The 24266-nt window shown below is 44.4% G+C and overlaps 2 protein-coding genes across 3 annotated transcripts; one reads left to right on the top strand and one right to left on the bottom strand.

Annotated features, from left to right (window-relative positions):
- Positions 1-3595: 3595 nt before the first annotated feature.
- Positions 3596-16696, bottom strand: btd (biotinidase). Its single transcript, XM_084327274.1, has 6 exons — positions 16111-16696; positions 14487-14636; positions 13065-13210; positions 11668-11845; positions 10368-10997; positions 3596-4958 (listed from the first exon to the last, which is right to left on the bottom strand). The coding sequence occupies exons 1-6, from the start codon at positions 16354-16356 to the stop codon at positions 4686-4688; spliced, it is 1623 nt and encodes a 540-aa protein (XP_084183400.1). The 5' UTR covers positions 16357-16696; the 3' UTR covers positions 3596-4685.
- A 361-nt stretch (positions 16697-17057) lies between these two features.
- Positions 17058-21747, top strand: LOC311239055 (distal membrane-arm assembly complex protein 1-like). Of its 2 annotated transcripts, XM_084327282.1 has the most exons (3): positions 17058-17109; positions 20989-21212; positions 21481-21747. In XM_084327282.1, exons 2-3 carry the CDS (start codon positions 20996-20998, stop codon positions 21546-21548), a joined length of 285 nt encoding a protein of 94 aa, XP_084183408.1. In that variant the 5' UTR covers positions 17058-17109; positions 20989-20995; the 3' UTR covers positions 21549-21747. The 2 variants fall into 2 exon arrangements, 1 of the variants encoding a protein (XP_084183408.1); XR_014620412.1 differs by lacking the exon at positions 21481-21747 and having other exon boundaries at positions 17086-17304; positions 20989-21128.
- The last annotated feature ends 2519 nt before the right edge of the window (positions 21748-24266 follow it).

The raw sequence follows: 24266 nt of genomic DNA, 5'->3' as shown, positions 1-24266 counted from the left end.
CTTCGACACCTCGCCCTCCCTGAGGCCCCCCCGTACGTGTCGCGCTGCCGGGCCGACCGCCCGCTGTCCTCGGCCTCCGCGGACGACGGAGCTCAACGACTCCGACTCAGAGACGTACTGAGGGACACGGACACGCCCCCCCCCCCCCCCCCGACGGGGTCCCGCCCCTGCACCCTTATTGGCTACAGAGCCTCTGGACTGGCGGGGCTGGCCGACCACTCAGGAGCCTTTAACGGAGATCACGGGAAGAGGAGAGAGCGGTCGGAGGAGGAGGAGGAGGAGGAGGGGGAGGGGGGGGGGCAGGCTTGTTGACGTGTGTAGGCAGGCCTGCTGGGTGAGGGGGGGGGGGGGGGGGGGAGCCTCTTCCAAAAACGCCGGCCATTTTGTGAATCAAACATGTGAGGGATGAACAGTATATCCAACTCGTATTGATATCACAATATGAAAGAACACGGGGGCGCAAATATATATATATATTTTTAAATATGCATAATAAATAAGATGAGGTAAAACTCTAGGTCTATATACTACGGTACGAAGGAGCTCGGTCGTCACCGGTGAAGACGGCTCTCGATGCAAAGAGGTTCCTCTTCTGTAGCGGGTACATGTCTTAACCCTTTCACTGCCACACGGCAGCCGGTTAACCCTTTCACTGACGATACAGAAGGTTAGCCCTTTACTATCGCACAACCGACGGCGATGCTCCATCGTTAGCATCATTAGCTCCGCGGATGCTAACGATGGAGCATCGCCGTCGGTTGTGTGATAGTAAAGGGCTAACCTTCTGTCGTGTGGCAGTGAAAGGGTTATTAATATACTACTACTGACAGGGTTTGGTCATGACAGGTTGATTATGTTGTTTCGATACCGATACCAGTATCGGAAATGCCTCCGATACACAGCCTAAAATGCCGGTATCGGTATCGGCGAGTACGCCAAAAGTCTAGCCTCCGATACCATAATGACGTCATTTATCAACAACACGTGCGGTATCCTCCTGCTGAGAGTGAACGTTATAAAACAAGATACTTTCTTACATGCCATCGTCCCGACAGAGCAGGTGTGACGGGGAGCTCTGATGTGTTATTATTAGCATTAGCTGAAGAGCTAGCTGAAAAGCTAGTTTTAGCTTTAACGTTACCTTGGCTAAAGTAATTCACTATTCATAATCCAGCAATAATGGCTGCAGACCTGCGAGCAAAGTACAGCAAGTTGGCAAAGGAGTACTCCCAAGGTAAATCACTTTTTCACCAGTAACGTTAGTTACATTGTCTTTCCGTCTAACGTTGGCTCACGTTAACTGGCTAACCTAGCTCACGCTAACGTGGCTAACTGATCGACCTCTCCCACACATGCACGCAATTAATGACATAATGCGGACAGCCATACCGGTGACAATGATATGTTGTCACTCAGCACTACAGGTTGATATGTTGTCACTCAGCGCTACAGGTTGATATGTTGTCACTCAGCGCTACAGGTGCGTATGTTTCGTCTCCTTCAGGCAGAGAGAGAGAGAGAGGGAGGGGTTTAGAAAGGAGGACAAATGACTTCAAGATGAACAAACGCTACATCTCTACCAGACTACTACCTAGAACAACTTTAAACACTATTGTTGTTGTTTATGAAACCCCTCCTCCCTGTTCTCTCTTAAAATGTCTCTTGTTTTACTCCGTTAGAAGAGACTAGAGCTCTGTTTTGGAACTCTTTGAGTCTTTATGGAGGAAACGGGAGACAATCTGAACCAAAAGGACCAAGGGCTCCTGTCTCCTCCCTGCTGTGCTGTTGACCTTTCCTCCCAGGACCCTCCCTCCTGAGCTGTCACTCACAGGACCCTCCCTCCCTCCTGAGCTGTCACTCACAGGACCCTCCCTCCCTCCTGAGCTGTCACTCACAGGACCCTCCCTCCCTCCTGAGCTGTCACTCACAGGACCCTCCCTCCCCCCTGAGCTGTCACTCACAGGACCCTCCCTCCTGAGCTGTCACTCACAGGACCCTCCCTCCCCCCTGAGCTGTCACTCACAGGACCCTCCCTCCCTCCTGAGCTGTCACTCACAGGACCCTCCCTCCCCCCTGAGCTGTCACTCACAGGACCCTCCCTCCCCCCTGAGCTGTCACTCACAGGACCCTCCCTCCCTCCTGAGCTGTCACTCACAGGACCCTCCCTCCCCCCTGAGCTGTCACTCACAGGACCCTCCCTCCTGAGCTGTCATAATGCACACAGACCCTGCTGTCACTCACCTTTCTAAAGCCTAGTTGACCCCCCCCCCCCCCCCCGCAGGAGAAGGACTTCAGTGAATCGGACTGAATGAAAGTTGTCCAGACAGCAGTTGATTGACAGCCCGGTGGATGTACTGTATTCTAATGATGTGATTGGTTGTAGAAGTCTGTTGATGTGAACGACACTACAAAAGGCCTTTGTTGAAGAGCGGCTGTCGTAGTAAGATGACCATGTGACTCTGGACTCTTAACTACTTATTGTCTATGTACTGTACTGGAGACAGGTAAGAACAGCTGATACTGTGTGTGTGTGTGTGTGGGTGTGTGAGTGAGGGAACGAAAGAGAAAAGGACATTGAAAGATGAGCAGCAGACTGAACCTCGGTGCAAATGTTCTTAAATAACGAGCTATAAAGAAGTAAAATAAAGGCATTTCTTTTTGAGTTAAGCTCTTAGGCTCGGAGCCCTATTTTCTGAAAATCCGCCTAAAATACATACCTAGGTAAATGGAATATTGCTCCACTTCTACAAGGTCCATTAGCATGTTCTTGGTATCTAGGGACATCTATGGACCTCAGTGAATGTATTCCCAATGTCCGAAATATTGTGTCTGCTTAAATTGTGATGAAACAAAGGAGAATATGAATTATGATTTTTCTTTGCATCTTTGACAGTGAATAACACCATGCTGAAAATGACCAGACATGAAAAACGGCCACTGAGCTCGTTCAGTACCTTCTTGAGATCACGTGTACAGGAAATCTAAGGAAATGAATAAAGGGAAGATGATTAAACTGAAGGTTTTGTAGATACAGTACTGAATTCTCCCATCTGGACCAATGCAATTTGAAATATTATTATAGAATATAGAATATCAGGCCTATAAATGACTTTATTATAGCCAATTCGCACATTTATGGATTGGGCCAGATCTTCTCTTTCAAATGACCGAGTTCAATTTGGATTTAGTATCACCAGGCGTGCATAAGAACAGATAATGAAATTACTGTATGTACAGTAGCTTTTTAATTCTTGCAAGAGCTCCGCCATTTTTTAAGTTTTGTGGTATATAATCCAGAGTAATAAGAGAAATAAAAAATAATAATCAGCAAGTAATTTGCTTGCAGAAAGCTAGAAGCCTTTGGGAAGTGTAGTTTAAAAAGAATTCCAACGCTCATTGAAAGCTCTGGATGTCCTCTTCTCAAAATGACTACATTCACCGAAGGCCGGTAATTCAAAATGGCCGATTTCCGCGATAACAACACATTTTTTAAGACTAAAATCTCACTAATAACACTTTAACCTATTGGTAAACAAACGTATTGATGAAAATATACATTATAACTGCTGTTGTGACATGGTTATGATGTTTATTCTTGAATACGTTTGAAAAAAAGTGGTCCACCCCCAAGTGGTCATTGTGTGTATTGAGCTGTACTGTATTGTACCCATTCTGCAATCTGTTAATAACATTTTCAATCAATCAATCAATCAATCAATACATGTCCGCTTCCATTCATTTGTGCTAAACTAAGCTAGCGTGCAGCCGGATAGCTTTCTACTGAACGCACAGAGAGGAAATTGGTATCTACTGTATCTTCTTGTCTGACTCTGGAGAAGACGGTAGGAGCATTTCCCATAATTAAAACCTGTGTAAGAGCTACACATACTTATCACACAAACACTTATACTGCCTCACAAAGTCAGGGCCCCATTCATAGCTTATGGAGCAGCCCCAGATTTTTACATCCCAGTCACATCACTGATTGGAGCGTTCTCTCTCCAATTTCTAGCTTTAGAAGAGAGTGGTGCTCACAAATATTGACTGAACTATCCTGGGGCATGTGAACACACACACACTAGGGCTGGGCGATATGGCCTAAAAATAAAATCTCAGATTTTTTCACACCACATCCGATTTACGATTTTAATCGTCTTTTTCTCTTAAAAACTAGAAACGCCAAGGAAATCATTCAAATAAGCTTTGTTTTTATTTGACACAAAAAGATTATCAAACCAAGATTAATTCCCTATTGGGATTGAAGTGCAAACCTAACTTTCACCTATCTTCACTTAATTTTCTTTTTAAATAATAATATATAATTTATAATATATAAAAGGTTACTCTTGATCAAACAAAGATGAATGTCCCTATTGGGATTAATAGTGCAATAACTTGCTTTTTCACCAAACTTAACTTAAAACAAATAAAATGTGCCTCTTGATCATCAAACAAGAATGAATTTCCCTATTGGGATTAATAAAGTGCAAATCTAACTTTCACCAAACATCACTTTTTTTTTTAAATAAAGGGTGACTCTTAGGGGACATTTAAATTTTTTAAATCTATTTTTATTTAAAAAAAAAAATCCTAAATCATGAATCGATAAAATCGATGAATCGCCCAGCCCCCCTAACACACACACACACACACACACACCCCTCTCTCTCACACACACACACAGTTCATTCATGGTCCAGGTGATACATGCGGCCATAGAGACAGGCCGTGACCAGTCCAGCGGTCATGTGTGAGTGTCTCAGGGCCACCCGGCCCCCCGCCGTCCTCTCCAGACGCTCTGGCTGATCCAGGACCAGCCCGCTCGCCAGCACCGACGGGTACACGTGCCGCGTGGCGAACCGCCCCTCCAACAGGAAGTCCACTCTGGACTCCGCCTCTTCCACGTGTTGTCCACAGGAGCTGGGCTCCGCCCCCGCACAGCGGACCAGCGCGCAGACCTGCAGACGGGGGTTAAAGTAGGGTGTTTCCAAGCTGTTGTGTAATAAACAAACGCTCACACACTGCAGGGCTCCTATGTTGCCCTCTTGTGGCAGGGGTGTAAAGTACTTGAGTAATAGTACTTTGTTACAATACTTAAGTACTGTTTTGGGGGATTTGTACTTTACTCGAGTATTATTAGGTTTGTATACTTGTACTTATACTCAATTACATTTCAGAGAAAAAAAAAAACATACTTTTTACTCCTCACATTTCAAATGCAGACCTACAAAGTACAAAGTACAAATCTCGCAGGTCCAACCATTTAAATTAGTATATTTGTTTCTCTGGCCGAACTAACGTTAACGATAACGCCAATCAAATCCCCATCGATGGAAAGTTAACCCACCCATGCTGATTGGTCCTTGTGAAAGACTAGAAAGTGGGGATCTTTGATTAACCATTTGGTTGCCGAAAACGTAGAACTACGGTTCTGTCGCCCGATCGTTGAGTGCCGGAAACGTAGATCTACGTTTTTCTCACTGTATTTCTTTTAATCGCTATTGCCATTCATAATTCAGCGGGGCACCTTGTGCATACTGTTCTCAGTGTGTCTGAGCTGGCAGACGGTCTTATACCGCCCTCTCTAACGCCTTCGGCCATTATTGCACTCCATTAGAAACGGGTTAGTTTCTTTTCTCTACCGAGCTGCGGTGTGGGGGCGGGTCCTAAACACTCACGCAAAACACACGCTTGTAGGGATGGTTTGGACTACTGACCCTGCCCGCCCGTTGATAAGTAATGCCCAACAACGTCTGAGACAGGATCGCTGTGGATAACTGGAATGGCGATCAGATAATTGGATTATTTTTTTTGCATTACATCAGATACCAGGTAAGGACACTATATATGAACGCTTGCGTTGATCTGATATTTATTTCTACCGCGATTGAAGCTATCTGTGTTTTTTTTTTTTTTTTTTTTTATCCACTTTTTCTCCCCATTTTCTATTTTTCTCCCATCCCAATTTCGTATTATCCAATTCTTCCCTCCCCTGTCTTGAACGTCGCTAGACTATGCCTCCCACTGGTCGGCTGTAGTGAGGACAGAAGCCTTGCATCACGTGTCCCCTCCGGTACACGAGGAGGCAGCCTGTCGCATCTTTTCACCGCAGCAGCAGCTCGAACTCTCAGTGGCGAGGAGGAGTAACGCGTGGGAGGCTCACGCTGCCCCCGCTACTTCCTGCTTCCGCCGCACCGGCGTCACCCAACCGACCTGTAGGAGTCGCTGTCCACAACGTCCAATCCCCACCCACCGGCTTTCCCACCCTCTAACACTTGCCAATTGTGTTAGTATGAACGACCGGCCAGCCGGTAGCAACGTCGAGAGCTGGGCTCGAACCCAGCGTCTCCTGCGTTAGAGGCGAGCTCCTTGCCCACTGCGCCAATCAGCCGCCCAAGCTATCTGTGTTTTATGTGTGTGGCTGTTTGCCGTTGGGTTGCAGGAGGGGGGGGGGCGCGCCGGTCTAAACCACATTGCATGCTTGCACGATGAAGGATAATAATGATGATCTAGCGTTGATTTCAGGAAGATCCGATAATCAGGCAAAAAATTACAGTGTTTATTGAATTACACAAAAACGCTGTTTTCGCGTCTTCTCCCTGGAATTACTCAGAAGCAACCAAACTATATTCATATTCAAAACGGTATAAACGGAAATGTACGGATGAAAAAAGAATCTGTTTTTTGCACGTTGACTGGAAGCAACTCACTGAGACTCGACGGCGTTATTAGACCCACAGCTATACTATAAAATATAGGTTTAGCTCTACAAACTACAACTACGTTTACATGGGGTTAATGGACGGCAAGGAAGGGGTCACTTCCCGGAAGGGGCGTGGCACTCAATGTGTTAAACACCTGCTATCAGAAGAATAGAAAAAGTTTTACTTTAACTTTTTAGTACTTAAGTACATTTAAAAGTAGAAACTTTTAGACTTTTACTCAAGTGTGTTTTTATCCAGATACTGACTTTTACTTGAGTAAGATTGAGACTGAACCCATACTTTCACTTAAGTATAATTTCTGGGTACTTTCTGGGTGGTTCTCAGTAACTGGACCACTTGGAGTCAACTAAATGTATTTGCTTTGCTTTGTTTTTAAATGTTTACTTGAAAACTTGAAAAATAAATGACATGTCCAAAGCATGGTCAGAAAACAGCTTCCATCAATATCCAACCACATCAAAAAGCACACTGTGATGTCATAACAAACTGACCAGGTTACATCCAACCACACCGTGATGTCATAACAAACTGACCAGGTTACATCCAACCACACAGTGATGTCATAACAAACTGACCAGGTTACATCCAACCACACTGATGTCATAACAAACTCACCAGGTTACATCCAACCACACCGTGATGTCATAACAAACTGACCAGGTTACATCCAACCACACAGTGATGTCATAACAAACTGACCAGGTTACATCTAACCACACAGTGATGTCATAACAAACTGACCAGGTTACATCCAACCACACAGTGATGTCATAACAAACTGACCAGGTTACATCCAACCACACCGTGATGTCATAACAAACTGACCAGGTTACATCCAACCACACAGTGATGTCATAACAAACTGACCAGGTTACATCCAACCACACTGATGTCATAACAAACTCACCAGGTTACATCCAACCACACCGTGATGTCATAACAAACTGACCAGGTTACATCCAACCACACAGTGATGTCATAACAAACTGACCAGGTTACATCCAACCACACAGTGATGTCATAACAAACTGACCAGGTTACATCCAACCACACAGATGTCATAACAAACTGACCAGGTTACATCCAACCACACCGTGATGTCATAACAAACTGACCAGGTTACATCCAACCACACTGATGTCATAACAAACTGACCAGGTTACATCCAACCACACCGTGATGTCATAACAAACTGACCAGGTTACATCCAACCACACAGTGATGTCATAACAAACTGACCAGGTTACATCCAACCACACTGATGTCATAACAAACTGACCAGGTTACATCCAACCACACCGTGATGTCATAACAAACTGACCAGGTTACATCCAACCACACCGTGATGTCATAACAAACTGACCAGGTTAGATCCAACCACACCGTGATGTCATAACAAACTGACCAGGTTACATCCAACCACACAGTGATGTCATAACAAACTGACCAGGTTACATCCAACCACACCGTGATGTCATAACAAACTGACCAGGTTACATCCAACCACACTGATGTCATAACAAACTGACCAGGTTACATCCAACCACACCGTGATGTCATAACAAACTGACCAGGTTACATCCAACCACACCGTGATGTCATAACAAACTGACCAGGTTAGATCCAACCACACCGTGATGTCATAACAAACTGACCAGGTTACATCCAACCACACAGTGATGTCATAACAAACTGACCAGGTTACATCCAACCACACAGTGATGTCATAACAAACTGACCAGGTTACATCCAACCACACAGTGATGTCATAACATAGAATTTAACTCATAGAAACGTTTTTATTATTTATACATGACTAAATTATCCATTTTAGACTATTTTAAACCTTGTGAATTATAATGAAATTATCATTAGCTATTTTAATCCTTTTTAACTGAATTATTATTAATCAATTGGTCCCTTATTGGCTCTTACATCTATATGTATCAAGCCATATTATATGTAATTAATTATAAATATTTAGCTGTATTTTACGATCTTTATTGAAACTATTGCTTTTATAGATGGATTGATCCAAGCAAGAATGCATCATTCATGTCGAGGCACATTAATAAGTATTACGGTAGGTGTGTTAAGAATATTTATACAAACCAGGGAGGTTAGACCATGGATTCAGAAGGTGGGAGAGGGGGGGGGCAACAGCGATATGCAAAATTATAGAGAAGGGAGAAATGCAGACACTACAAAAATTAAAGGAGAAATTTGGACTAGAAAACAGGGACCACTTCAGATATCTACAGGTTAGAGACTACTACAACAAAGAAATAAGGGGGGCCAAAGACGAGGAACAGAATGGAATAATAAAGATGATAGTATGGGCATACGAAGGGGGGCAAGGAAGAGTAATATCAGCACTGTACCGGGCTATAATGACCAGCAAGGGACACACGACCGATTATATAAGGGAGAAATGGGAGAGAGAACTAGAGATAGGAATAACAGGGAAGGAATGGGGGAACATATGCGAGGTACAACATTCAACAACAGGATCGAGAATTTGGATGGAAAAACATAATCAGATTCTTTATAACCCCAGAGCTGAAGGGAAAATATGCACCAACACAAAGAGCATGCTGGAGGATGTGTGGGAAGGAGGGGGCAAATCACACGCACATATTCTGGGGATGTCAGAAGCTGAAGGGGTATTGGGAGGAGATAGGGGAAGCAATGATCAGAATATTAGGATACGGGCTACCACAAACAGGACTGGTGCTTTACTTAGGAGACCGGACACACGAGGGAATACAAGGGGGGGACAAATATTTAATAAAGATAATGTTGATAGCGGCCAGAAAAGCAATAACGAGACTGTGGTACAAGGAAGACCCACCGACAATAGCACAATGGGTAGGAATAGTGGAAGAAATACAGGATATGGAAAGGATAACACACATGCTGAGGTTACAGGAAGAGAAATTTGGGGAAAGATGGGGAAAGTGGGAGGATTATAAAAGGAACGAGAACGACATCACAGAGGAGGAACCAAATGCAACACAAGAGGGCGAAGGGTAAAGGAGGAAAGATGTTCAAGCAGGGTCTATGAACCCATGTCACACACCTGTACTTTAGTTAATATTTTCTATTTTGTTTTTTGGGATATTACAATTGCTGAATGTTTTTATACCTTATTATTTATGTCTGTTTAACGGTGTGATATTAAATATTCAGGGATGATGTGGTTTGTGTATGGGTGAACCAAAAGGCAAAGTGAAAGTTAATAAACAAGAGAAAAAAAAAAAGAAAGGACGAAGGATAAGGGAAGAAAGAAGCTCAAGGAGGGTCTCTGGACCCAGATCACACATACAAGCCTTAGTCAGCATTTATCATCTTTGAGTAGGAATTACCTGTTTATGCTGGGAGATACACAATCAGCCTTTGTATCAAATACCTAGAAAACAACAGTAGGGGAACCAGACAACTAACCATGATACCCATGTAAATATTTATGTGCACTGTTTTTTCTTTTGTTTTTATTGTGATGCTAGTTTCTTTATTTATTATTTATTTTTTGTAAGTGCTGTCTGTCTAAAAACTGTTAATAAAAATTTAAGTTTAAAAAAAATATATATATATATTTATAAAAACCTTGAAAAAAACAAAGCGTCGATGTGCTCGACCCACCTGCAGAGCGTAGCGCCCGTTCACCGTGTGTGTGCCGGCGAATGCACCCAGCGCATAGAGCTCCGCACTGCCCTCCCGTGGCGAGCGGCGGTACTGCAAGCGGCAGCAGAAGAGAGGGCCGTCGCACACGGTCTCCTCCCCTTCCAGGCCGCGTAGGAGGACGAATGTGAAGGGGTCATACATCATGGAGGAGGTGAACGTGACGGAGGAGGAGGCAGGGCTGGATGGAGAGGTGGGAGGAAGAAGAGGAGGAGGAGGAGGAAGAGCGTCCTGACAGCTCTCGTCGTCCTGCACACAGTGTTGAGGGTCATCTGGGCTTCTCTCCTCCCCTCCTCCCTGCCCCTCCCCCCCCCGGGCCGCCCTCCCCTCCAGCCACAGGGGGTCCAGGACGGGCACCCTGGCCACCAGCAGCCGGCCCTCCTCCGGCTCCCCCGGAGGCCGGGCGTGGTGGTGCAGGCCGGAGGCGGGGCTGAAGATGCCGCTGCCGGTCATGCCCAGCGCGTCGCTGCGGATGTTGGCGGCCAGGACGGAGACGCCGGCGCCCAGGCTGAAGGCCCGCTGGAACTGGACGCCCGCCAGCAGCGGCAGCTGGTTCATCCAGGCGGCGGTGTACACCAGCTGACGCACGCCCTGAGAGACGGGGTCAGAGGTCACGTGATGCATTCATGTAGCAGCACGTTTACAAACAGCCGAGGTTGACCAAAGTGCTGCACAATACAAAGTACAACATTTAATAAATATATAAATATGAACTGTTCCACAGCTTGTAGATCTAATATGTAAATATGAACTGTTCCACAGCTTGTAGATCTAATATGTAAATATGAACTGTTCCACAGCTGGGGGCAGATCTAATATGTAAATATAAACTGTTCCACAGCTTGGAGGCAGATCTAATATGTAAATATAAATGTTCCACAGCTTGGAGGCAGATCTAATATGTAAATATGAACTGTTCCACAGCTTGGAGGCAGATCTAATATGTAAATATGAACTGTTCCACAGCTTGTAGATCTGATATGTAAATATGAACTGTTCCACAGCTTGGAGGCAGATCTAATATGTAAATATGAACTGTTCCACAGCTTGTAGATCTGATATGTAAATATGAACTGTTCCACAGCTTGGAGGCAGATCTAATATGTACAGGTGAACTGTTCCACAGCTTGGGGGAAGTGGGGGGGTGAAAAGGACATGAAACGAATGGATTAGAGATGGAATGTCCCCGTTTGAACTAGAGATGAAGTGTGTGTGTGTGTGTGTCAGAGTTCCAACGTATCGATGTGTGTGTATTTCCCACCCTCTCCACCAGGGCCACCGCGGGGTCGTGGAAGAGGAGGTCGAAGCAGGTGAGAACGCCGAACTCCCCGGCGAAGGGCGTGTGGAACGTCACGAGCTCCAGGCGCGGCGGCGCGTCGTAGGCTCTCTCGAAGTACAGGTTGTGTTTGTGGTACCGTGCCGCCAGCAGGCCCTCCGAGCTGCGTGGTCATAGAAGAGAAGAGAAGAGAAATACTTTGTCTTCTCACCGCAGTTATATTAATATCGTAGTTATCGGGTTTTTTTTTTTTTTTTTTTACTTTTTTTTTGAAAATCATTTAAAAAAAAATTCATTTTTTTTCTTTTTTTCTGTCACATATTTTTTACTATTTTTTTATTAAAAATCTTTCATTTTTTTGTATTGTATGTTTGTTATCGCTCTCCGTGGGTGGGATGGGGAGGGGCTAGGGGATAGGAACGGATAAATGGGGGGGGGGGGTGTATAATTTGTATAACTATCTGTACTTTTTATTTTTTGAAAACTTCCAATAAAAAAAGTTATATAAAAAAAACAATAGAAATACTTTATTGATCCCGAGGGAAATTCAGCACCACAGATCGCTCACAATGAACATTCAGGTAGTCAAAAATAAAGAATAAATAAAAAAAAGATTAAGAGTACAGTCAGAGATCTACGAGTTACCAAAGACGTTCCAAAATAACTGGAGAAACGTGCTGTGGCTCTTCCCTCCCCCCTCCCCCCCCTCAGCACGAGCTGAACCTACTGTTTGGGCTGATTGATTGATTGAAAACTTTATTAACAGGTTGCAGAATGGGTACAATACAGTACGGCTCAATACACACAATTGTTAAGGGGATGCAGACCAGAGAAAGACTTTCGTCTTGTTTACATCAGGGTCCCCCATTTTCAATTCATCATATCAGCTGGGGGGGGGGGGGGGGGGGTACAGGAGCAGGAGTGGTGAGAACTTCTTGCGTTAAACTGACATCAAATCAGCACTCTTAGGAATTCAGAATGAGGTACATTTTTCGTTTCACTGTCCCGTCTACGAGGACGTAAGGGAAGTACTTTTCAGTACAATGTCCATTTATGATGATTTTCTTGAGCAGGATGAATATGAACAACTTGAGTTGTGCTTCAGGAAGGGAACTGTTTTTGTAGCAGATTCTATTTGTCGAGCTTTGGAGAGAGAAGGCAGAATACTTTGTTTAAGACACGGCTGTAATGTGTATTCATGTAATCCGTATTTAGATAATGAAATGTAATAACGGGACACTGCAACGGTATTCTTGGTGTCTTACAAACCCATGAGGGTCGGGCACTTTGTGTGCATGACACGGAAATAAAATAATCAATCATACATGTGTACTTTATACATTCGAGCGCTAGCCACCGTTCTGAGGCTAAGGACCCTTTACCTGAAGACTACGTTTGTGTTGAACTGCCAGCGTCCGTCAGGAGGGCAGGAGGGGTCAGGGGTCAGAGGGCAGGGCTGCAGGTCGGCCATGTTGGCCACCAGGTAGAGGCCGTGGCGACGCGCCATACAGCTTAACCTCTGCAGGACCTGCGAGTGGAACATGCAGACAATGAGCGTGTGTGTACGTGTGCATGTTGTACGACGTCATGCTTAGCTGTGAGCAGGCGTGTAAAGGACTTGAGTAATTGTACTTCGTTACAATACTTAAGTACTGTTTTGGGGGGATTTGTACTTTACTCGAGTATTATTAGGTTTGTATACTTGTACTTTTACTCCATTACATTTCAGAGAAAAAAAAACATACTTTTTTTTACTCCTTACATTTAAAATGCAGACCTACAAAGTACAAATCTCGCAGGTCCAACCATTTTAATTAGTATTATTTGTTTCTCTGGCCGAACTAACGTTAACGTAAAAAGTTTTTACTTTTACTTTTTAGTACTTAAGTACTAAACTTAACTTTTTTACTTTTACTCAAGTGTGTTTTTAGCCAGATACTCTGACTTTTACTTGAGTACGATTTTGAGACGGTACCCATACTTTCACTTAAGTATAATTTCTGGGTACTTTTTATACCCCTGGCTGTAAGTAGACGTGCACAGATGTCACAGATACCAAGAAGAGTACTGGCACAGAGCTGATGACAATTATGAGACATCATTGGAACATCAAATGGGAGGCTGGTATTTGGGTAGATTTAAAACTAGATGGATGTAACTGTAGAAAGGATGACCCCCTTCACCCACCGCCACAATTTAAGAATAAAGTAAAGTAAAGTGTGCATATTGGTACTCGCTCGGTATCTACATAATCAAAAGGATGTACTTCTATTTGGTCAGCAAGTTTACGTTCAAGTTTGTTTTTATTTGTCAGAACAAAATACAGGATACTTTATAATGAAACGCTTGTTTCTTATGAGTCCCTGAGAGTGTGCTACTGTACATACAGTAAAGAGAAAGTAAGTAAAAAAGCAGAAATGGTTCTCGGTGCACATCTAGTTGTAAGTGTATAGCACCCACCCCAGTTAGGACAGCAGCCGAAACCCGTCGACTAAAGACGCACTTCTTCAACCATTATCTGAAATTTAAAAAAAAATCCTTTTTTTTAAAGACCTAACCCTAACTAACCTGCTAACATGCGTCCTAATATACTAACCTACACTGTAGCACGCAACACTTTGATGAACATTGTTACTCAGCTGATAGAGTTGTGCCCTTCCTTCCTGATGACTTGTCGTACAAAACTTGTAAGTCGCTTTGGATAAAAGCGTTCAGCTAAATGACTAAATGTAAATAATAGTTTATTGTGTTTGTGTGTGTTTGTGAGTGTGTGTGTGTGTGTGTCAGCGTCTGTGTGTGTGGACCTCGGTGTTGTTGTGTCTGCCTGGCTCAGTGCAGGGGTTCCAGCTCTCCTGCAGGGGGTCAGGGATGGTCTCTAGGTAACCAGAGATGGAGGAACGGCTGTAGTTGAACCCGTGAAGACCATCTTCTGGGAACACCAGGATCTGGGCTCCCTGGCAGAGGGGGGAGTGGGAAGCAGCTTCAGTTAGGACACGTTATTATAGTCAAAGTACAGAGTAAACCCATCAGATTGATTGATTGATTGAAAATGTTATTAACAGATTGCAGAATGGGGATGCAGGCAGACCAGAGAAAGACTTTCGCCTTGTTTCCATCAGGGTCCCCCATTTTCAGTATAATCAGATTTTGCAGACACTTCTAAAACGACCACTACACACCACTTATCATCAGGCATGCGTTGTTCATGGGACTGGGTAGCACGGTGTGCAAGCTCACTCGCTATTTGCATATCAATAGCGCCGGTCGTCAGGTGTGTTAAATACGTTCTCAGACACATTCACACCTAACTTGTTGTGAAGACGTGTTACATTCCATTCGTAGAGGCAATTAGGCACTGTCTTTAGTCTGTGCCCAAGCGAGGGGACATTAAATGCGCATTCGCGGGAGCGCGCGTGCACGTGGTGCGTGTCACCCCAGATGATTTCAATAACGCACCACTGCTTATTATCATAGTTTATTAAGAATGATTCCATGTTAGTCTGACCTGTGGACGTGGTAGGCTATGTCTCGGTAAGGCTGCCAGCAGGCATGCGTTGTTCATGGGACGGGGTAGCACGGTGTGCAAGCTCACTGAGTATTAAAGATTTGAGCAGAAGCGCGTGCACGCACATGCATGGTTGTGCGCGCATGCGCGTGCACTCAAGAACGCGCTGCGCTCGACTCGGCTCGTCTGTTTACCTGCCTCCCGGCGCTACCTCGCATTATCATAACAATAGCCGCTAGGCCGGTGTCTTCAACCACGTCTGGACTCTTTGTGATGTAAATATGGAATGTCCCAAGTTGCTGCTGTTTACAGAGTGTATTGTTGTCCAAAGGTGAATGATGTATGAGGACGTGTCTCACCGTTTGGAATTGACAACTGTTTTGATTTAACCCTTCATTCACCATCATTCACCTTTGGACAACAATACACTCTGTAAACAGCAGCAACTTGGGACATTCCATATTTACATCACAAACTTTGGGACTGAGTAGATAATTAATTAATCTTCTCTTTATTTTTATTATTTATATTAAAACTGAATCAAACCATAAACAAGGTTGCCTGTTGGGATGTTAGATCCTAATGTGAAAAACTGATTTTATATGTCTGCACTTTATGTGCTCATTTTATGCCTGTCTTTCTTCTGTTGTGAAGCACTTTGAGCTGCAGTTTCTGTATGAAAGGCTATACAAAGTGTATTATTATTATGTGCGCGAGGGAACATATGCGCATGCGCGCGGGGCCGCGCGTGCGCGTGCCCGTGCGCCATTATCCTGCGTGCCGGCTCAGTCCATATTAACAACGCACCACTGGCTGCCAGTCCAGCGGTACAGACTCTTTATAACCCCAGGCTAGCAGCAGTAGAACCCTTGATTCAACAAACCCACCAGATAAACCACATAACATTAACAACAACACGGTACCTGTTCCGCTGCGCGCGCAGCTTGCGCCTCGTAGACGTCCAGGTTCCTCCCCATGTGTCGCAGCGCGGCGTCCCGGGACAGAGGCACGCGGGGCTCGGGGTTCAGGATCACACGGTGCTCGTACACAGCGGCCACGTATGACGGCGGCGCGGGGGGGGCGACCCGGTGTCCTCGGCCCCGAGGGAACCACGACGACGCAAAGAGACACATGATAATAATAAACACGGCTGTGTCTCTGCGGGACATGGCTGCGACAGCACAGTCCAGTAAGAGGTTAATCAATAACGTTTATTAATATGTCTACAGCAGACAATCCCGTGACGGGTCCACGCGCCGGGGTCAAGGTTCATGTCTCTACTGCAGACATTTGGGCCAAAGACACGTGGTGGACAGACAGTGATGGTCCAAGGTAAATGATTAATAAGCCAGCTGCTGTATACATTTGGCACAAAAAATATTTAAAATACAAGTTTCACATCACATATTAAAAACACCTAAATAAGCTACAATTAAAATGCAATGTAAGTATAATCATGGGACACTCGTCAACTCTACCAACCAAAGCCAGATCAAGAGAGTGACTTATTGGGAGCTGTTACTTCCGGGAGAGGTTTGTTGTTTGTAAACACAAGTGTCTTCGAGCCAATCAGCAACACCCGCTGAGTCACGTGACTGAGTTCCTAGATAAAGCTGGGAACGAGGTTAGCTTCGGCATGGATCGATTGTTTAGATCGCTAGCATGGCTAACAAGTGCAACTATATTGTAGTCTGCCCCGTTGTTCTGACCAGGATTACGTTTATTTTTTGCATCCTTAATGCGCGCGCACACTGAGTCTGACACGTGGACGAGAAACCCGTCTCTAGAAAACGAAATAAACAAGTTATATTAGTTACATGTGAATTTGATCGTTCAAAACGCGTGCGTTTATTTTGAAAAAGTTAACCCGGAAGTGTAATCCACGCCCCGGATGTATTTCCTCCCGGACGGGAAGGACGGCAGTAAGTCATCGGCTTTTTCTCCACAAGGTTTCAAATCAGACTAAATAAATCGTCATGAGGACAACAACCTCCAGAAACAACCCGCCCTGTTCCACCTGTGTTGTTGTCGAGTCATCATCTCTTTAGCAGCCTAATAATAATACAGTTGTAACCAGGGAGCGTATCTCGTCACAACAACCCTCGGAGGAGCCTGATGTATGTATATTTCTCTCCCACCCCACCCACCCCCTCCTGATGTACAGTCTCCCCCCCATCATATGTATATAATCCCTGTTAGGATCTCTGGGTAACAGTACTGTATATTTGCATATCGTATATGTCACAAATGTAACAGTACTAAATACCTGTATATGTCATGTATGTCCCTATGCCATAATTGTCATGATGTGAATGAATATGAATGAAAACTTTATTTAAAAGATTGCAGAATGGGTACAGTACAGTACGGCTCAATACACACAATTGTTAAGGGGATGCAGACCAGAGAAAGACGTTTGTCTTGTCAGATGAGCTCAGTGGTACACAGGTTGAAGAAACATGGCTTGGATTCAAAACCAAATTCACAACAATACTCAACAACATGGCACCGATAAGAACCACCAGGGTTAAAAATCGCGCTGAGGCATGGATGCACACTGAAATACTGGCCGCTATGAAAACCAGAGACAAAAAATGCTCTGAACTTCATAAAAGTCAGACAAAGCTTTCCAAAAGCTCAAACAGTGAACTCCAAGCCCACGTGGTTGAACTAAAAATCCAAAGAAACAGACTAAGAAATGACGTAAACACCATGATCAGAACCGCAAAAAGACATCAACGACAAAACTGAGGAAAACAAAAACAAACCCCGCGAACTTTGGAAATTACTCAATAATCAACTAGGCTGCAGTAAAAAACTTAAAACCAGATTCTCAAACATAAACATAAAGACGGACAACACGCTCATCACAGACAAGCTGGATGTAGCCAATTACTTAAACATCTTCTTCACAAACATAGCCACAACACTGGTAAACAAACTACCCTCCCACTCAGGGCAGTATGGGGTAGAACACATAGTAGCATACTACAAAAACCTAGGGGTCCACAAAGACGACTTCAAACTTGAAATGGTAACAACCGATGAGGTACTCAAAAAATTGAGCGCCCTCCAACCTAACAAGGCCACTGGCCATGACAACATCCCCTCCAAATTCCTCAGAGACGCAGCAGCCGCCATCACCCCAGTCATCACACACATAATAAACCTCTCTATAAGACAGGGGCACGTCCCCAAGGACTTCAAAATTGCGAGAGTGACCCCTCTACACAAAAAGGGCAGCAAATTAGACCCAGGCAACTACCGCCCTGTTTCTATTCTTACCTCCATCTCGAAAGTCATGGAGAAAATAGTCTACGAACGAACAGGTCGAAAAGTACCTGGCGGAAAAAAACCTAATCTACGAATTCCAATCTGGCTTCAGAACGTCCCACTCCACTGACACATGCCTCCTCTATTTGAACGACCACATCAAACAAGAGGTGGACGCGGGCAAATACTGCGGCATGGTCATGCTGGACCTACAAAAGGCCTTCGACACTGTCAATCACTCCATTCTAATGGACAAGCTAAAAGCAATTGGTTTTGATAGCCTATCAGTGAGCTGGATGCAATCCTACCTAGAGGGGAGAGAACAGATGCTAGAGGTAAACGGTACTCTATCCCCCCCCTCACAGTGAGCTGTGGTGTTCCACAAGGAAGCATACTAGGACCGTTACTCTTCCTAATTTATGCAAATGACATGTCGTCAGCCTGTGACTGCAATTTGTTCCTATTTGCGGACGACTCAGCCCTGCTGGTCTCTGACAAGAACAAATTGCAGGTTGAAAAAACCCTCAGCACGGAACTAGGCAAAATCTGCATATGGCTCGCTGATAACAAACTATCATTACACATGGGCAAAACAGAGTCCATTCTCTTCGGTTCAAATAACAAACTCAGCAAGACCGACGGATTCTCAGTTACAGTGGGTGACAATATTGTCACAAGGAAAGACGAAATTACCTACCTGGGTTCCATCCTAGAGGCAAATCTTTCCTGTGACAAAATGGCATCCAATGTAATAAAAAAAGTCAACCAACGAACTAGATTCTTGTACCGGATCTCCTCTCTGGTAAACAAGAATACCCTGAAGACTCTGGCAGGAGCACTCATTCAAGGGTACTATGACTATGCATGCACCTCATGGTACCAAAGCACCTCAAAGGCGCTTAAAACAAAATTACAAACATCACAAAACAAACTGGTCAGACTACTGCTTGACCTGAACCCCAGAACCCACCTCACCCCTGCCCACTTTGCCAACCTAGGATGGCTTAGAGTAGACGACAGAGTACAGCAACTTGCAATGGGCCTGGTCTACAAGATACACTATACGACCGGGGTGCCCATGTACATGTCAAAATACTTCCCAAAGGTCAGTGAATACCACAACCACTACACCAGAGGAAGCTCAACAAATCATGTGAAACCCAGATTCGGCTCAAACAAGGGACTAAACACGTTTCGCAATTATGCCACAACAATGTGGAACGCCCTACCCAAAGCTGTAAAGGAATGTGAATCCCTGCCCACATTCAAAACCGTTCTTAAAGAGCACCTACGGGAGGCTGCAATTCGAAACTGGCCACCGTAAATGCCCAAAACCCCCACCACCTCCTAATAGACAGTCTCCTCCCCACCGCATGTATATATTCCCTCCCCGCCGTATGTATATTTCCCTCCCACCCACCCACCCCCTCCTAATGTACAGTCCCCTCCCCATCATATGTATATACTCTGTCAGGATCTAGGGGTAACAGTACTGTATATTTGAATACCGCCTATGTCACAAATGTATCAGTACTAAATACCTATATGTCCCTATGCCATAAATGTCATGTATGTTGTGTATGTCATAAATGTCTATATGAATTGAAAATGGGGGACCCTGATGGAAACAAGACAAACGTCTTTCTCAGGTCTGCATCCCCTTAACAATTGTATGTATTGAGCCGTACTGTATTGTACCCATTCTGCAATCTGTTAAATAAAGTTTTCATTCATTCATTCATTGTTTACATCAGGGTCCCCCATTTTCAATTCATAGCGACATTTATGACATACACAACATACGTGACATTTATGGCATAGGGACATACAGATATTTAGTACTGATACATTTGTGACATAAACGGTATTCAAATATACAGTACTGTTACCCATAGATCCTGACAGAGTATATACATATGATGGGGAGGGGACTGTACATTAGGAGGGGGTGGGTGGGTGGGAGAGAAATATACATACGGTGGGGAGGAGACTGTACATTTGGAGGGGGTGGGTGGGTGGGAGAGAAATATACATACGGCGGGGAGAGAATATATACATGCGGTGGGGAGGAGACTGTCTATTAGGAGGGGGTGGGGGGGTTTGGGCATTTACGGTGGCCAGTTTCGAATTGCAGCCTCCCGTAGGTGCTCTTTAAGAGTGGTTTTGAATGTGGGTAGTGATTCACATTCCTTTACAGCTTTGGGTAGGGCGTTCCACATTCATGTGGCATAATTGCGAAACGTGTTTAGTCCCTTGTTTGAGCCGAATCTGGGTTCAACATGATTTGTTGAGCTTCCTCTGGTGTTGTGGTCGTGGTATTCACTGACCTTTGGGAAGTATTTTGACATGTACATGTCATGTATGTTGTGTCATAAATGTCACTATGAATTGAAAATGGGGGACCCTGATGTAAACAAGACGAAAGTCTTTCTCTGGTCTGCATCCCCTTAACAATTGTGTGTATTGAGCCGTACTGTATTGTACCCATTCTGCAATCTGTTAAATAAAGTTTTCATTCATTCATTCAGGACAACAATGTCAACAACAACACCACCACCGGCAGGACTGGAGGCAGTACCGGTGCCGCTGGGGAGGCTGGAGTCCGTGATGAAGAGCTGCTGGGGCTGTCGGGTCGTCACCGGCGGAGGGCTGCTGTTCTCCGGAGCCTACGTTTACCTGGCGGCCCGCAAAGTGATGCGGCAAGGCGGGGTGACCACGGTGGGGACGGTGGCCACCATTTCGTTTGCTGCATGTGAGTGAGATTTTATTATTTTTACTAGTCATTTTGTAATATTTTGGTATAATGCTAATGTAATGAGGTGGGTTGGGTTGGATGGGGGGGGTTATGTTTGATTATGACGTGTATATTGTTTCGTGTGTTTATTGTTTTATTTTTAATTATGTTTGTTTGTATTTATTGTTTTGTGTGGACCCCAGGAAGAGTAGCTGTTGCCATTGGTAACGGCTAATGGGGATCCAAATAACCTTAAACTTTTCAAACCATGCATCTCTGGTTTCAGGTCTGGCAGCCTGGGGCCTCGTGATCCTCGTTGACCCGGTGGGGAAAGCACAGAGGAAGACGACGTGAAACCAACAACAACAACCCAATTAACTTGACGTTGGTCGTTGTTGTAACATAAGACTTGTCATCTGATAATACGAGGTTAAGCGGATGTATACAGTTTTGTGAATCAGAGGAATCCGTTTGGTTTCTTGTATATTTGACCACCTGGAATGTGGGCTGGTCTATCTGTGTGTTTGGTGTCTAATAAATAATAACAATGAACTATGCCCTACTGGTAGTAATTATAATTGCATGCCACTTGAATAGTCCCACGTAGTCTGTAGGCATATTGTACATCATTGCTAAATGACAGGTGATCTCTCGGTGGTGCAGCATGGGCTGAATGAACATCAGGCCCTATGTGCAAGTTATATTTTGGGAAGGGGGTGACCTTGGGAGTTTTTAATTTAGTTCCGCACGCACATTCCGTACAGAAACGGTACGGATACGTGTACCGTTACACCCCTAGAATCTCACAATTCGAAGTTGAAACCACAACATCACAAGATAAAATAAAAGAATAAATAGAAATTTGTGAACACATTTTCTTATACTTTAACTCTACTCCTCGGTGCACAGAAAGTAGTTTTCAGTTGACTTAGCTTGTGGCTAACTAGCCGGAGCCGGCGTGAGGAGCAGCACCATGGATGGAACAAACATCCTGAGGAGACGGTTGTTGTTGGATATAATTGAGTCCAGAATTCCATAAGTCTGTCGACAACAGTGGAGGAAGTGATACCTAGGAACAGAATTGTCATTCTAATAGTCTCTTATTTGGTTTAACTTCTAGGCAATGAAATAGTGAAAGTAAACTGCCAACTGTTGCTGTGGACCCCCTGGGACCCCCCCCCCCCCCCCCCCCCGAGGACCCCTGGGGGTCCCTGAAGCCCATGTTGAACCACCGATAGAAAATTAAATCACTCCTCAGAGGGACCTTTTAATATATATCAATATACACCACAATATCTGCACAGGTTTGGACAATGAAATCGGTTTAATGTTCACAGCTTTGCACGGTATGGCAGTGGTTAGTGTGATACTGACACTGAAATTTAAAGTCCTATATGAAAAAAAACTGCCCACTGAAACAGTGTAGCAATAAGAACAAGTTGGCAGAAAATCTGTGGATGTCAAAAGGTATACAAAATGCATGCAAAAAAAAGAATACTTTATATAGGATATTTATGAAAGACAAAACAAAGGAAGCAGAGTTGAAATATAAAAAATACAAAAACAAACTAATTAGTATTATGAGGAAATGCAAGAAGGATTATTATACCAAATTATTGGATACAAATAAAAATAATGTTAAAGGAATATGGGACATATTAAATAGTATTATTAGAAATAAACCAACCAACCTAGCTTACCCTGACTATTTTACAGATAAGGACAGAAAGATTACTCTTATAAATGAGGTAGTTGATGGGTTCAACAACTTTTTTGTTGATGTGGGACCAAAACTAGCCAATGAAATAGTCAACACTGGGAAGAGTTTTGCAGTGGAAGATTGGAGAAAAAAACCCTGCTTCAATATCTCTGGGATCTGTGGAGAAAGAGGACATTATTGAGATCGTAAACAAATGCATGAATAAAACCTCCACAGATGGGGATGACATTGATATGTCTCTGGTAAAAAATATTATTCAAGGAGTTGTGGAGCCACTATCTCATATATTCAATTTGTCGTTCAAAATGGGAGCATTCCCTCAAAAAATGAAAATTGCAAAGGTTATACCATTATTTAAAGCTGGAGACAAGCATTTGTTTACCAATTATAGACCGGTATCCCTGCTATCACAGTTCTCAAAGATACTCGAAAAACTATATGTTGCAAGATTAGACACTTTCATTGAAAAACATAATCTCCTAGGGCGGTCAGGTGGCGTAGCGGAGATTGCGTTCGTCTCCAACACCGGAGACGCTGGATTCGCCTGTTCGAATCCAGCTCACAGCTCCGGCGTTGTCACCAGCTTGGCTGGCCGTTCACACTAATACAATTGGCTGTATTAGAGGGTGGGAAAGCTGGCGGGGTGGGTCCGGGTCGTTGTAAACAGCGACTCCTACAGTTCGGTCGGGGCGCCTGCTCAGCGCAGATAGGATCTAAGGGGGGTAGTGTGATCCTTCCACACGTTACACCCTCTCAGGCCCCGTTTAGACGGAAACGCTAGCAGGTGAATCCGCAAAAATATTTTTGCTGATGTGCCTTTCGTTTATACGGAAACGGCGTTTTTACGGGGTGAAACCGCAAAAAAGTGAGACTACCTTCCAGGGTGGAATTCCTAGAAACGCAAAAGCTTTGCGATCTCGTCTAAACTATCAAAACGTATAAATCTGTTAAAACGATGACGAAAGGGTTGTCACGGCTCTGGTCGCGCGTACTGCTTACGTCACAGGTAGCAGGTATGCGCCAGTAGCCGAGACGTAAACAAAGCAAGTATGTCTGACTTATATCAACGGAGATCACCTGAAGGCTACATTGGCAGTACTTTTAACCCTTTCACTGCCACACGACAGAAGGTTAACCCTTACTATCACACAACCGGCTGTCGTGTGGCAGTGAAACGGTTAAATACACAAGAATCTGTCCCGCGGCGTGACTGGACCCTCTGTCTGTGAGTGACTCTGCTTTGGTGCAATCACATTCCACAGTCTGCGAATCAGAGGCAGAGTAGGGCGGGTCTTCACAGCACGTCATGTGACATATGCGCCAATCGTGTGACAGTGGGGCTCCGTCGTCCC

This window comes from Notolepis coatsorum, assembly GCF_963971535.1.
Source record: "Notolepis coatsorum genome assembly, chromosome: 13".
NCBI lineage: Eukaryota > Metazoa > Chordata > Actinopteri > Aulopiformes > Paralepididae > Notolepis > Notolepis coatsorum.
Note: the sequence above shows the minus strand (reverse complement) of the source record. Positions and strands in the feature narration are given on the sequence as shown.

What these genes read in the sequence shown, in the direction of transcription:
- LOC311239055 (XM_084327282.1), top strand. Translation starts at nt 20,996, where the DNA reads ATGTCAACAACAACACCACCACCGGCAGGACTGGAGGCAGTACCGGTG. An exon ending in CACCATTTCGTTTGCTGCAT is followed by an intron (nt 21,213 to 21,480) that starts GTGAGTGAGATT and finishes CTCTGGTTTCAG; the next exon opens with GTCTGGCAGCCTGGGGCCTC.
- btd (XM_084327274.1), bottom strand. Translation starts at nt 16,356, where the DNA reads ATGTCCCGCAGAGACACAGCCGTGTTTATTATTATCATGTGTCTCTTT. An exon ending in CTGCGCGCGCAGCGGAACAG is followed by an intron (nt 14,637 to 16,110) that starts GTACCGTGTTGT and finishes CCCCTCTGCCAG; the next exon opens with GGAGCCCAGATCCTGGTGTT. An exon ending in ACGGGCGCTACGCTCTGCAG is followed by an intron (nt 4,959 to 10,367) that starts GTGGGTCGAGCA and finishes CCCCGTCTGCAG; the next exon opens with GTCTGCGCGCTGGTCCGCTG.